This window comes from Oryzias melastigma, linkage group LG6 (genome assembly GCF_002922805.2).
Source record: "Oryzias melastigma strain HK-1 linkage group LG6, ASM292280v2, whole genome shotgun sequence".
NCBI lineage: Eukaryota > Metazoa > Chordata > Actinopteri > Beloniformes > Adrianichthyidae > Oryzias > Oryzias melastigma.
The window spans coordinates 29,205,790-29,219,743 of record NC_050517.1 but is presented as its reverse complement, the minus strand read 5'-3'; the positions used below and the strand labels follow the sequence as shown (position 1 = coordinate 29,219,743).

Here is a 13,954-nt window from a genome sequence, read left to right as displayed (position 1 = left end):
TTTATAAAAGAAGATTGACCCTTTGAAACAGGAGCTCCGGTGTTCATGTTCTTTGATTTGATGGAACTTCTCAATCGTTAACATGATCAATGGAATTTTTGAAGGAGAAAAGCGGCACGTTTGAATTCCTCCTACTCACTATATTACAATTGTCAGAGTCAAGGCCCAGGGGCCGGATCCGGCCCTCCGGGTAATTCTATCCGGCCCTCCAGATCATTTTATCTTATTGTTATAAATGGCCTGATGTTTTCTTGGGCTTATTTCTAACTTGTATAATTTTGACAAAATATATTTTTATGGAGAATAAAATATTGAAAGTTTTTTAAGGTTTAAGCTAATTTATTCCAGAATAATATTCCTGTCTGTTTTTGTTTTTTTTCATAGTAATAGTTTTTTAGTAGTTTTTTAGCGGTTAGGGATTAGGGTGGGAATTCGGACATAGCCTATGTCCTAGAAAACTACATTCGTCAAGTTCTCACTACACGGACGCCGCCATGTTGGAGCCAGACCACATCAGTGAGCAGTGATTGGTCCGAGTCAGCGTCTCTATGGTAACCACTCTCACCAATCAGGAGTAAGCTTGTTTGAAGGCCACACCTCTACCACTTGAAAGCGGAAACGTTGGATGTTGGGGCCAGTAGGCTCCACCTACTTTTACTGAGGCGCCTGAATGGTCAGTTTATAACTTGAACTACAGAAAATATATCATGATATCAGGACTATCGATAAGATGTTAAAAAGGTATTGGAGAAAGAATGGTTATTCTGACCAATAGTATGACTGTTTATTTCTCTATAAAAGTCTACAGGATTTTGGGTACTTCCTGTTTGGAATGTCAAGGGGGCGTGGTCACTCAGTCCAGTGGTCCTCAGCAATCAAGGTGGTCAATCAGCATAACTTTTCAAACACACCTGTACTGATGGATGTCCTCAAACGACTTGGTGTTGTTGATGGCGAAGACGCAGAGGAAGCCCTCCCCCGTCCGCATGTACTGGTCCCGCATGGCGCTGTACTCCTCCTGACCTGCGGTGTCCAGGATGTCCAGTAGGCACGTCTCCCCATCGATCACCACCTGCTTCCGGTAGGAGTCCTTCAGAAACGGCAAACAGGTGACGTTCAGAGGGACGGCGAGCGAACGAAGCAACCTGCCGCCGTGAAAACATGGCAGCCCACTTTGTGAGAGCACAGGAATGCAGCCGCACAAAAGGACATTGTCCTGAGGGAGCGAGGGGGGAGCGGTCATGTTAGTTTAGTTTGTGAGCCGGCGTTATAATTAGGATGTTCAGTAAAAAAAAAACGTCTGAGCGCCCAGAAACTACCGTCTCCTGATTGGAAAGGCTTCCACAAACGATTATTTTAATCGTCGACTAATCAGGTCATGTGCAAACTGGATGTAAAGCACACATCTTAACCATCATTAGCTTTAAACTAACTAAAAACTAGATATATAGCATTAATTGTAATAATGCTCGTGTAAATGCTGTAAGCTGAATTTGGGCTCTGAAGACGCTAGCCCTGATAGCTAAAGATGCTGAAATTGATAGCTGAAAACGCTGACGTTGATAGCTGAACTTGTTGAAGCTAATATCAGTTAAATGCCAAATTAGCCTAAAAAATTTGAAAAAAAACTGTTAGCCAAAACAACTAGCATGTAGCTGAAATATTAGCCAAACTCCAAAATAGCCTAAAAAACAAAATAAAAATACTAAGTTAGCCAAAATAACTAGCATGTAGCTAAAATATTAGCTAGAGTCCAAAATTGCCTAAAAACTATAAAAAAGACTTAATTAGACAAAATAGCTAGCATGCAGCTGAAATATTAGCTAAACTCCAAATTAGCCTAAAACAATCAACTGTTAAATTAGTCGTTGACTATCTTAATAGTCGATTAGTCGACCAATCATGGGAGTCCTACTGACGGCAGGGACAGATATCCTCGGGTTCCCGAGCCTGACGGCGAAGGGGCGGAGACTCGTACCTCTATAGTTGGGTCGTATTCGTCGACGAAGTGGTTCTGGATGAGCTGGATGGTGAGCGCGCTCTTCCCCACGCCTCCAGCTCCGACCACCACCAGCTTGTACTCCGTCATGTCTGCTGCTCACCGCTGTGGGAGATCAAACAGGTGCAGGTCATGATGAGGTCACAAACGCATCATCACGCCACACAGGTAAGCCGCAGTCTCCCCAGCATCAACCGGACCGCCTCATGATGCACTTTCTGCTGACCCAGATGATGAGCTCCATTCAGGATGGCGGCATAACCCAAATGCAGGTCATGTGATGGCTTCAGAGATCACCTCTGACGTGAAGACGAGTCTCCAGAACACAAAACAATCTGGTGAGACATGCTCGGAACCTGCAGGTTCTGTGTGGTCTCAATCACTTGGAACCATAGACCTGTGAGGACTCGAACCCCCCCACCTCTAGGAGGAGGAGAGTCCCGAGTCAGCATTTCTGGTTAGCACCTCCCGTCTGAAGAGGAACGTCTTATTTTGAAATTCCAACAGTCATGGAGTATCTAAGCCTCCGCCCCGAACACACGCAATCAGGAATGATCATATTTAATGTTTCCTGTCGATGTGTCACATACGGAAGCGGAGATCCCGCGGCGTGCTCGTTACTCGCCATTAAAGACCAGAAATGGTTTTAGAAAATCTATAGAGGAGTGGCGATGAGAGCTGCTTCATGATGGAGGCCGGCCCTCCTCCAGGGAGGGGTCAGATGCTGCCATGCTGACCCACACACCCTGCAATCACGTCATCCCTCTAAAAGACAACAACAACAAGCTTCCATTGGGGGGGGGCTGTCACAGACACTACCCCCAAACAGACCCCATCAGGTAAAGTTTCACTATTCCAGCCTCCCACGTTTGGCAGAGGGAGGCGGTGGAGTCTGCAGCAGGCCAGCTGACCCCCCCACACACGGGAGGATGGACTGTCGTAAAGCAGTGAAGCTTCAGGGTCCGGATGGTCCGTGTGGTTCTTGAGGAAAGCGGAACTTTCCTGAAGCTAAAGGCTGATCTGAAAACCCGTTTCAGTGATGTGCTGGAACCTGTTAAAGAGTTCTGCCATAAACCCGTTCTGCTGAAGCTAGTGTCAGAATTCTGCTGAAACCGGCTTTAGCAGAATTCTAAAGCAGGTTTCAGTGTTGTGCTGAAAACTCTTTTTGGAGTCCTGCTGAAACTCTGTTTTAGTGTTGTGCTAAAAGCCGTTTCAGAGTTCTCTTCAAAACCCGTTTCAGTGTTCTCCTGAAAATCCATTTTAGAGTTCTCTTCAAAAGCCGTTTCAGAATTCTCCTGAAACCCAAACCCCGTTTCACCATTCTGCAAAAACCCAGTTTCAGTATTCAGATGAAACGGTTTTTTCTCTGAAGTTCATCAGATTTGGTGATAAATCTGCGGCTGGAAATAAAACGTTTCATAATAAATCTGGACTTTTAGATGTTTTTTTAACACTGAAACGACTTGGAGATTGGAAAATAAATAAATAAAATAAAAATATAAAATAAACTGGACCCCACCAACTTCCCTTTGATCTCTTTCATCTTTTTCCTCTGGAACTGGGACTTCCGCTCCGCCGGTTGGGGCGTCTCCCGGAGGAGCCCGCACCGTCAGCGGCGCCGGTACCGGCGGCCTCGGAGCCGCTGCGGTAGAAGCTTCGTTCGGCAGCAGAACCGCAACGTTCACGCAAAACCAACACCCCGCAGCGCGACTGCAGGCGTGACGGCATCAAGCTAACGCTGGAGCCGAAGCCCCCCCCCCTCCAGCAGCGAGGCTGCCCCACAAAGACGCGAACCCGCGGGGGGAGGTCCGCTTACCGACGACAACGGCGTTTCCCGCTCGAAGAGACGATCCTTCCGCTCCGCGTTCCCGGTTTCCCGCCGCCCCCGGGTCTTTGGTTTCCCGCCAGAGCAGCGCTGCCCCGCACGCCGAGCACCGAGCCTCCACGGTCAGCAGAGCGGGAGCCCCCACGCCCAGCTCCGAAAACACGCTGCTGCTGCGTTCAGGGTCTGCCCGGAAATCAGGCAACGACACACGCCGCGCTAATGACGCGTTTGTGATAACTCTAAATAATCAGAACCGGTGTCCCGGTTCAGAAAGAGACTTTGACCAAACAAAACCCAAAAGAACTGCCGGTAATTTAAACACGACAAAGAAAAAAGAAAAAAATCATCAAAAAAAATAATGAGAACGACAAAAATTCATCAACTAAAACAAATAAGTCAATAAACAGAGAATAAAACAATCATTTAGCACAGAGAGTCAGTGAAGGCAGCAGCGGTGCATGCTGGGACCCGGTCTGCATTTAAATGTTTAACAATCTGATGTCACTGAATTTAGGCAACTGTTTGTACAAAATGTTAGATTTTTGTTAAACTTACAATTTTAAATGAGTGTGTTATTAAGATTATCAGAAATAACAACATGGGGGAAGGGGGTAATTTACTCTTGTCAAATTTACTTTTTTTTTTTTTTTTTGCTTTAAAAAATCGATCAGATTTGAACCAAAAACTCAAGAAAATGGAAATGTGTTTACACTACATTTCCCATTAAGCACCGCGACTGTCTCCATGGAGCCGGTGGTTCGTTTTTAAATAAACTTTCCCGTCGTCCTGCTGTGGATCAGCCGGAAGCTTCTCCTGGCCGGCCCTCGGTCCCTGCAGCCGCCGCAGTCAGTGGGAGCGAACAGCGAACTGATGTCCGCTTCCGGCGGCTGTCGGGAACGCGCCGTCCGGGAAGTTCGGTCCGGAACTTCGGGGGTCCTGCAGCTTGATGCGGGGCATTCACCCAGCATCGAGCCCGCGCGGAGGCAGGTGAGTCAATTGGCGTGACAGGCGCGCGCGTGAGGCCTCCTTATTCACCTGTCTGAATGTACGCATGAACAGATATACAGTGAGGCAAAAAAAAAAAAAGTATTCAGTCAGCCACTAATTGTGCAAGTTCTCCCACTTAAAACGATAAGAGAGGCATGTAATTGCCATACCTCAACTATGAGGGACAAAATGATAATAACAAAAACCAGAAAATCACTCTGTCTGATTTTTAAATAATTTATTTGTAAATGATGGTGAAAAATACGTATTTGGTCACCTACAAATAAACAGGATTTCTGCCTCTCACCTGTAACTTCTTCTGCAAGAGGATTCTCTGTCCTCCCCTCTTTACCTGTATTAACTGCACCTGTTTGACCAAGTTATCTATGTAAAAGACACCTGTCCACAACCTCTAACAGTATCTCCACTCCAAACTCCACTATGACTAAGACCAAAGAGCTTTCTAAGGACACCAAAAAACAAATTTGTTGACCTGCACCAGGCTGAGAAGACTGAATCTACAATAGCTAAGCAGCGTGGTGAGAAAAAATCAATCAGAAGAGAATTGGGAGAATGTCCTATGGTCAGATGAAGAAGTATTTCAAGGTCCTGAAGTGTCCTAGCTAGTCTCCAGATCTCAATCCCATAGAAAATATTTGGATGGAGTTGAAAGTCCGTGTTGCCCACAAAACATCTCTGCTCTAGAGGAGATCTGCATGAAGGAATGGACCAAAATACCAGCAACAGTTTGTGAAAACCTTGTGAAGACCAATAGAAAATGTTTGCGTTGCCACCAAAGGGTATACAACAAAGTGTTGAGTTGAACTTTGTTATTATCCAAATACTTAATTCCACCATAATTTACAAATAAATCCTTTAAAAATCAGACATTGTGATTCTTCTCATTTTGTCTCTTATTGTTGAGGTATAACTATGATGAAAATTACAGTCCTCTTTTTTCTACTTAAAGAAACACAAGCACATTACACAAGAAAGGTGGGACCTCTGATCTTCTGTCTCGTACCTCATCCCTGGTGGGGGAAACCGGGCCCTCAGCAGTTACCCTTGGGTCTCCCTTGGGTGCTGTCTTTCGGGAATTTCTCTGGAAAGACCATGAGCTGTGGAGCACATCACATCTGAGCCTGGAGGTGTCCTTGTCCCTGTGGTGCAGGTTCTGGTTCTTGCCTTCAGACACTGGGCCTCTTCAAAATGCACACAGTGGGGGGCCTGGTCGATGTTTACCCCATTCTCTTTAGCGTCCTCCTCCTGGGTGGGCGGCCCCTGCCTCGCACTCTGCTAGACCTCATGCTGGGTGGGCGGGTGGTGGCCTGGAGCGTGGGACGGGTCTCCCCGGTTCGTGTCTGGGGTTTGGGTGGGGTAAAAAAAAAGTTATCCCATGATTGAAAATGAGATACCTGATGCCTAGCCTTATAACAAATGTGGGGGTGGGTCATTTTGTCCCCCCCAGGGCCTGCTCTGTGGGACTGGGGACCTTTGTCATGTGACTTCCCTTGAACTCTGTGTGGACACTCAACAGAACCTCCTGGAAAATGTTGGTAAGCTTTGCTTGTATCCGATAATCCCAATGAAGATGACACTTAAATCCCTCATCCTCAGAATTTACGGCAAGGACAAGTAATTTAACGGTGAAATAGTTCAACAATCACAGAACAGAATGGAGAAATACTGTTCTCTTGCAGGTGCCTCCTTGCCCAGATTAAGGGAGCTCAGACTGAACAACAGCAAGATCACATCGGTCAGGTGAGCCACCAAACTCCCAGTTGTCCATGTTTGTCCTTGAAAAGATTATTTCCTAAAGTCCACACAAAAAAACCACAAATCCCTATTTCTGGAGAACCAAACTGCTAAATCTGTGAGGAGAACTTCATGGGCCATGGAGACAGTCAGAAGCAAGACTCCATGACTTCTTGTAATTTCCCATAATTCCAGTTTTTTGTAACTCCTTCCTCCATGTCTGCTGTTTGTGTCTCTTCAGGGACCTGGGCTCAAACTTCTGTAACCTGGAGATGTTGTGGATGTCTAGATGTGGTCTCCAGGACCTTGATGGCATTTCTTCTTTTCCTTCTCTTAAGGTGGATGATTTTGGATTTTTGCTAATATCCAATAAATTGGCATTGATTCTGTTCGCTGATGTTGATACTTCAAACTTTTGTTTTCATTTAATAAAGATGAGAGTCAAACTGATCTAAAAACCTTTAAAAATCAACTTTTAATTAATTAAAAATTAACTTTAAATCCTTTTAAGATGGGTGCGATGCGTTCCCGGCTTCTAGCCCTCATCATCATGCTTCCCCCTGACTTCTGACGTCAGGTTTGACATCTTCTTCCTGGGATTACCAGAGAGAAGAAGGCAGATAAATAGTGGGGTGAAGCCACTATCCAGGATGAAACATCCAAGATGTATGAATACTGACAGTGAGCTCAGTGAGTGTCTCAGACAATGGAGAACAGAGGATGCGATGCTGGAGGACAGAGCTTTATCGGATGACAAGCACCTGCATGGGATGTACCACCAATGGCTAGAGAGGGCTGGCCTGCAGGACAGCACAGAAGCGCTCATCCTGGCAGCACAAGAACAAGCCCTGAGCACCAGAGCGATAGAGGCTCAGATCTACTACATCAGACAAGACCCAAGGTGTAGGCTGTGCAAAGAGGAAAGAATATATCACATACCCGCAGGGTGTAAGATGCTGGGCAGGAAAGCATACATGGAGCGCCACAACCAAGTAGCTGGAATAATAAACAGAAACGTGTGTACAGAATATGGACTAGAAACCCCAAAGACAAAATAGGAAACTGCTCCGAAAGTGGTAGAGAATGAGAGAGCAAAGATCCTGTGGGACTTCCAGATACAAAAGAACAGGATGGTGATGGTGTGGTGCAACCCACACTGGACCCAGGCTCAGAGACAGAGAGCTGAATGAAACTGGATCACTAAATTAAACACACTTCACCCACATGGCCTGAGTGAACAACTGCTCTTTTCACCCTGGAACAAAATCAATGGTAACAACCCCAAAATATCCCCATGACCCCAAAACTTATATTCTAACCGCGAAGGAAGGCTCTAACCTTAATTTGGCTCTCCTCACATTTATTGGATTCCTTGATTAAAACCTTCCCCTTTGAGAGACACAAACCTTAACCCCAGGGGCCCTGACTAACATCCTTGACCTCAAGCCGTAACCCAGGAGTAGGATCCCAACCTTCATAATGAAGTGTGCACTTAGAGGGGAGGGTCTGAACACCTTCTTTCTAACCCGGTACCGGTTCGAGTCCAATACTAAGTCTGGTACTGGTTCAGGTCTGGAACCGCGTCCGGTGCCAGGTAGGGTACCAGTACTGGGTTAAGGTACCATTACTGGCTGCATCCCTAGGACCAGTTTACATGTGGTACTGCATACTGAGGGTTGTGGACCCATGATTTTAGGAACAGCCAGCACGTCAAAATACGACAAGTTGGGGACACCTGAAACGTCAAAAAGTGATGCGGTTGAAGGTCAGGGCTGCGTAATAAACATCTTTAACCCTAGATCACTATCGCTGGGTGATTTTCACCGGAGCAAAAGTATTCACATGATGTTCAAAAAGTTGCATTTTTCTGAATGTCATCCCTGAGTAAGGTCTCACATGTCCCAGGAATGGGTGGACCAAAGGCCAAGTCTCCAGTATCATCATTTATTTTCTTTTTAGGATTTTTTGCTTCTCAAATTCCTAATTTTTCAGCAATTTTCAAGCCTGTTTTTAGGTTCTTCCCATGTATTTTTCCATTTTGTTATATAAACCACCGTTAAAAATAAAAAACAACTACTCTAATTTATCATGTGCCGTCATACTTTGAACTATTTTTAATCAGAAATACTTTTTATTGGGTATTTCATATTGGGTAAAAATTACCGGGCAAAAATGATGTAATTCTTTATAGCAAAGGTATTGTAGGTTTCTGTCACAGAGGTTTTACTTTTAAAATGTTTATTAGATAAATTTTCTCCAGTTCTAAAAATAGTAATGCACTTAACCCTTTCATGGCTCTCAGGGTCACCATACAGGTGGATTTAAAACCAGAAATGAAGCAAAAAGAAGTCATAAATACATTACAATGTCAATAAAAGTTGTTAAGGAGCATTAGTTGATCTGCAGTAAAGTTTTCTTATTTTTGATCTTTTCAGGAGCTTCATGTGGCCTTTAACTGCCTGTCTGACCTGCTTCATGTCAGCTTTCTGAAAAAGCTGCAGCTTCTGGATCTGGAAGGAAATGAAGTGGATAATTTGGTTGATGTTCAGTGTCTGAGTTCGTGCGTCAAACTCCAGACTCTAACCCTGAGGGGAAACCCTGTGTGTATTCGCCCTGACGCCACCTGCCCTCAGGTATGCCTTGTTTTGTTTGTGTTGATCAAACAGAAGCAGTGTCTCATCTTTGGTGCAACTTTCTGTCATATTATTGTGATTTTTGGATTTTCTTTTTGTTTAAAAACCTTTCTCCTCTGCAGGTGGCGGATTACAGCTACAGGGCTTCGGTGCAGGAGCTCCTCCCTCAGGTGCGTTACCTGGACAATGTGAAGGTGGAGGACAGAATGACAACAGAAATCTCTGACGTTCCTGGAAATGAGTTTAGATCCAGCAATGAAGGTTTGTCCACATGTAATCCCATCTTAGATAGGATGCTTCTCACATGCTCTGATTGTGTGCAGGTGATAATGTGGGTGGAGCCTATCACCATTCATCTGGGGACTCTTCTCCCAGCTCCTCTGCCGTCACCCCATCAGGAGGCTCCCAACCATCCAATAGATCCAGTTATGGTTTTTCAGAAAGCAGACCGGCAGCAGAGCACCTAGATTCCAGCATCCTTTTGCACAGTGAGCCATTTCTCTGAGCCATTCCTGCTGAACAGCGCCACCAACAGGCCTCAACCCTTTCCTCCCTCTTTCATTTGTCAGGATCCAACAGTGTGTTGTTCTGTGGAAACCCGGTGAAGGCTGTTCGAGCCAACAGAGAAAGATTAGGGGTGAGTATCCCACAGAGCATATCCCCCCTCGGTGGGAGAAGACATGACTGTTCGCGTCCTGTTTCTCCTTGACGTAGTCGGCTCCCACCCGATCCATGCTCCACCTGGACATCCATCAACCTGAAGACACCCTGGACTCTGCAGATGTGCTCTCTGAGCTGCGGGCTTGGAGGGTGCAGCACAGCAGGTTTCTGCAGAAAGCCTCACAGATGTTTGAAGCTTCTTCTTTCTCTGAACGTCACACTTTCATCCATCAGACGTCTTCAGGCCATCCAGAAAGGAAGGTCACCTCAAACTCTAAAATATGAAGAAGGAGCGGACATAGACTGGAGCAGCCAGAATCCTGACGCAGCACATTCTTCTGATCGGTGTTCCTCACCAGGTCAGGTTTGGGACAGTCCATCTGCAGGTTTGCTGATATTTACGTAAAAATTTAATTATGTTTTCTCTCTCATTTTCAGATTTGCGTCAGCGTGACACAAGTCCGGCTCCCAAAGCTCCTGCAGGTGTCCGTGTGCGCCGTCTACGTCCCATCCAGGCCACGTCAGAGCATCTTTCCCCCATCAACAGGGAAGTGCAGACCATGGCAGGCCTTCAGTGTGTTCATAGACCCCACCCACCCCCAATACGAAGAGCCAACTCAGGGTAGGAGGAGTTCCTTGGACTGGACAAGGTTTATTTTATATGTTCAGCTCATTAAATGGTCTGACAGGTTTTGAGATATTGTATTTATGTTTTAAATGATTACTTTTAAAGCAAAATTGATATGAAGTTAGTGGAGAAAAGAACTGCTTAACAAAAGAAAGAGAAAAGCAAAGAAAAGATAAAATGCACATTACAATCATTTCTTTAAATAACCAAAACTCACCACAGTAATGTGGAAGAAAATTGCTTTATTTTGAACAACCTTATATCTTTTTCTCTTCATGAATGGGCTGGATTAAACCATCAGACGGGCCTGATAAGACCAAGGGGCAGTATGTTTGACACATCTTGCCCAAATGTTACAGACCTATCTCCTTTCTTCCTGGTCTTCCTAGCCAGCAAAGCCAAGTGGGCCCAGTATGGTTTAAAAGTGGGCAGAAAATGTGAGCCCGATTGGGTTTGTCCGCAGTTTCCGTGGTGACCTCACCTATGTTTGCCCACATTGACTAAAGTGAGGTCTCAGTGGGTTAACTCGCTCTGATAGACAACCCCCGGTGGACGGTATACTAGCAAGCTCTGCTGTAGCAAGCTAGTGAGCTAGAATGTAGCATGCTAGCAAGCTCCTCTGTATGGTAGTGATCTCTCCTGTAGCATGCTAGTGAGCTCCACTGTAGCATATTATCGAGCTCCGCTGTAGCGAGCTCCTCTGTAGCATGCTAGCAAGCTAGGTTGAAGCCAGCTCCATTGAAACATGCTAGTGAGCTAGACTGTAGAATATTATCAAGCTCCGCTGTAGCAAGCTAGCGAGCTCCTCTACAGCAAGCTAGCGTGCTCTGTTGTATTGAACTAGTGAGCTCTGCAGTTGCAAGCTAGCGAGCCTCTTTGTACTGAGGTAGCAGGGTCTGGTGTAGCATGTAAGCGAGCTCCGTTGAAGCAAGCTTCATTACAGCATGCTAGCCTACTCCTCTATAGTGAGCTAGCGTGCTCCATTTTATTGAGGTAACGAGCTCTGCTATAGAAAGCTAGCAAGCTCCTCTGTATTGAGCTAGTGATCTCTTCTGTAGCATGCTAGCGAGCTCTGTTGAAGTGAGCTTCATTGCAGCATGCTAGCTTACACCTCTACAGCAAGCTAGCATGCTCCATTTTATTGAGCTAGCAAGCTCTGCTAGCACAGGCTAGCGACCTCCTCTATATTGAGCAAGTGATGTCTTCTGTAGCATGCTAGCGAGCTCTGTTGAAGCGAGCTTTATTGCAGCATGCTAGCAAGCTTAACTGTAGCATGCTATCAAGCTCCACCGTAGGGAGTTAGCGAGCTCCTCTGAAGCATGCTAGTGAGCTCCACTGTAGCATGCTAGCAAGCTCTACTCTAGCATGCTAGCCAGCCCCTCTGCATTGAGCTAGCGAGCTCTGCTGTACCATTGTAGTGAGCTCTGCCATAGCGAGCTCCGCTGTCCACCAGGCGACTTAGTAGCATAGCGAGCCTACCTACTGAGTGTCCACTTAAGTCAATGTGGTCAAACAGGTGGAGCCACCACGGAAACTCCGGACAAACCCATTTAGGGCCCACATTTTTTGGCTGGGTTGCCAAGGTTTTAGAAAGACTTTATAAATAATCAATTTATACGTTACCTGGATGGTCACAATACCTTATCTCCTGTCCAATCAGGTTTCAGAACTGGTTATGGGTGTGCAACAGCAACTCCTAAAATTCTAAATGACATCACCTTTATCTTAGACGCTTAATTGCAGAGTGCTGCCATTCTTATTTATTTTGCTAAAGCCTTTGACTCTGTTAATCCCCCTCCATCCACCTCTATGCTGATGACACAGTCCTTTATTCGGTCAGCCCCTCCCCAGACAGTGAAAAAAATGTTTCCTTCAAATCCTCCCAATATCTCCACTCTTGATGGAACTTCTGTAGATTTTTTTTTCTTAATCTGTCCTCCCTGGATAAATAAGGGTTAAATGAAATGACAAACTCCTGTCAAGTTTTGTTTCTCGTTTTCATCCTTCTAGCTCTCAGAGCTCTAAAGTTCATCACCAAACGTACACATGAATTCTGGGGTCTTCATCCTTCATCTAAAGAGGAATGTTCTCTGTTTCAGAGAGACTTTGGACACATCCGTTGTTCAAAGCAACAAGATGTCCAATATCTTCAGGAGACCAGCAATGTCCCGACCTCACACCGCACCAGTGCTACTGCAGACCCCACCACAGAAGCATCAGCTGCAGTCCTGCAGAGGGAGCTTGAAATCCCAGTGACTTTTCCAAGTTTTTACACCCTCCCCCCATGCTGAAATAAACTCAGGATTTATTCAACGACATCAAAAGAGTTTTTGTCTGTTAAGCTGCTTCACTGCAGCATTCCTTATTTCATGACTGCACAGCAAAATGGTTCACAGGTGCTTAAAGATGTGTACACCTTTCAAACCTTCTCCAGGTAAGACTTAACGCTGCCTGGATTGGCATCACTGGGGCCCTTCCCTGGAGCCAGGCCACGGGTTAGGGCTGACCGGTGAGCGCCTTGTTGTTGGACGTCTGTGCACGTCATTGTTTGTCCATTACAAATATCATGTTGAAGCACAAAGGTGTCCATCAATAGACCTGGGATCAGGACACTTTCGGCAGGAGATTGATGATTGACTTTGCAGTCGTTTCAGATGACCTTCGGCCGTGTTGCCTTGTACACTCGGGTAAAGAGGGGCAGAGCTGTCCACTGATCTCTACCTGGTGGTGAGTTGGATTCACTGGTGGGGGAGGAGGTCCAAAAGACTTGGCAGACCTAAGCGTACTGTGAGGGTCTGGCTGAGCCCTCCGTCAGGGAGGTCTTTACTTCCCACAACTGGGAGAACTTCTGAAGGTACTGGGAAGGTACAGAGGGAGGTTGCGACATTGAGTCCAAGTGGACCACGTCTTCACCTCCATTGTCTCTGCTGCTTTCTGGAGCTGCGGTCACAAGGTCTGTGGTGCCTGTCGCGGTGGCAACCCCCAAACCCAGTGGTGGGCACTAGAAGTAAGGGATGCTGTCAACTGAAGAAAGAGTCCTATCAAGCCTGGTTGCCTTGTGGGACCCCAGAGGCAGCTGACAGGTAGCAACAGTCTAAGCGAGCCGGAGCTTGGGCTGTTGTGGAAACAAAAACTCGGTCCTGGGAGGAGTTCTGTAAGCCCATGGAGAAGGACAATCGGTTGGCCTCAAAGAGATTCTTTCAAACTATCCGGCGCCTTAAAAGGAGAAAGCAGTTGTTTGCAGGCACCATTTTCAGTGCAGGTGGGGAGCTGTTGACTTCAACTGGTGACATTGTCAGGCGGTGGAAGGAATACTTCAAGTACCTGCTTAACCCTGTTGTTCAGTGGTAACGCACCGGGAGTTTCCTTAAGTCTCTAAATCCAGTGGGAGTGTCTTGGCTGACACGTTTCTGCAGCATTGCGTGGCAATCAGGAACTGTATCACTTTAATACGTTTAAAACGGCCC

At 46.0% G+C, this 13,954-nt stretch overlaps 2 protein-coding genes across 6 annotated transcripts in view; one reads left to right on the top strand and one right to left on the bottom strand.

Annotated features, from left to right (window-relative positions):
- The window catches only part of hrasa (HRas proto-oncogene, GTPase a), a 5,388-nt gene extending 1,250 nt beyond the window's left edge, over positions 1-4,138 (bottom strand). Inside the window, exons 1-3 of one of the 2 annotated variants that reach the window (XM_024280865.2) lie at positions 3,816-4,138; positions 1,979-2,104; positions 912-1,090 (exon numbers count right to left, since the gene is read on the bottom strand). In XM_024280865.2, the coding sequence (XP_024136633.1) occupies positions 912-1,090; positions 1,979-2,089 (290 nt within the window). In that variant the 5' untranslated portion in view covers positions 2,090-2,104; positions 3,816-4,138. The remainder of the gene's footprint in view (positions 1-911; positions 1,091-1,978; positions 2,105-3,815) is intronic. The other variant, XM_024280864.2, reaches the window with a different exon arrangement.
- A 357-nt stretch (positions 4,139-4,495) lies between these two features.
- Positions 4,496-12,805, top strand: lrrc56 (leucine rich repeat containing 56). 4 transcript variants are annotated; one of them, XM_036212522.1, is made up of 13 exons: positions 4,496-4,811; positions 5,782-6,164; positions 6,280-6,367; positions 6,512-6,572; positions 6,808-6,904; positions 9,002-9,199; positions 9,322-9,460; positions 9,523-9,687; positions 9,769-9,836; positions 9,914-10,023; positions 10,094-10,218; positions 10,298-10,481; positions 12,587-12,805. In XM_036212522.1, the coding sequence occupies exons 2-13, from the start codon at positions 6,021-6,023 to the stop codon at positions 12,741-12,743; spliced, it is 1,536 nt and encodes a 511-aa protein (XP_036068415.1). In that variant the 5' UTR covers positions 4,496-4,811; positions 5,782-6,020; the 3' UTR covers positions 12,744-12,805. The 4 variants fall into 4 exon arrangements, with proteins under 4 accessions (XP_036068415.1, XP_024136627.1, XP_024136626.1 ...); XM_024280859.2 differs by lacking the exon at positions 5,782-6,164 and having other exon boundaries at positions 4,497-4,814; positions 6,283-6,367; XM_024280858.2 differs by lacking the exon at positions 5,782-6,164 and having other exon boundaries at positions 4,498-4,811.
- The last annotated feature ends 1,149 nt before the right edge of the window (positions 12,806-13,954 follow it).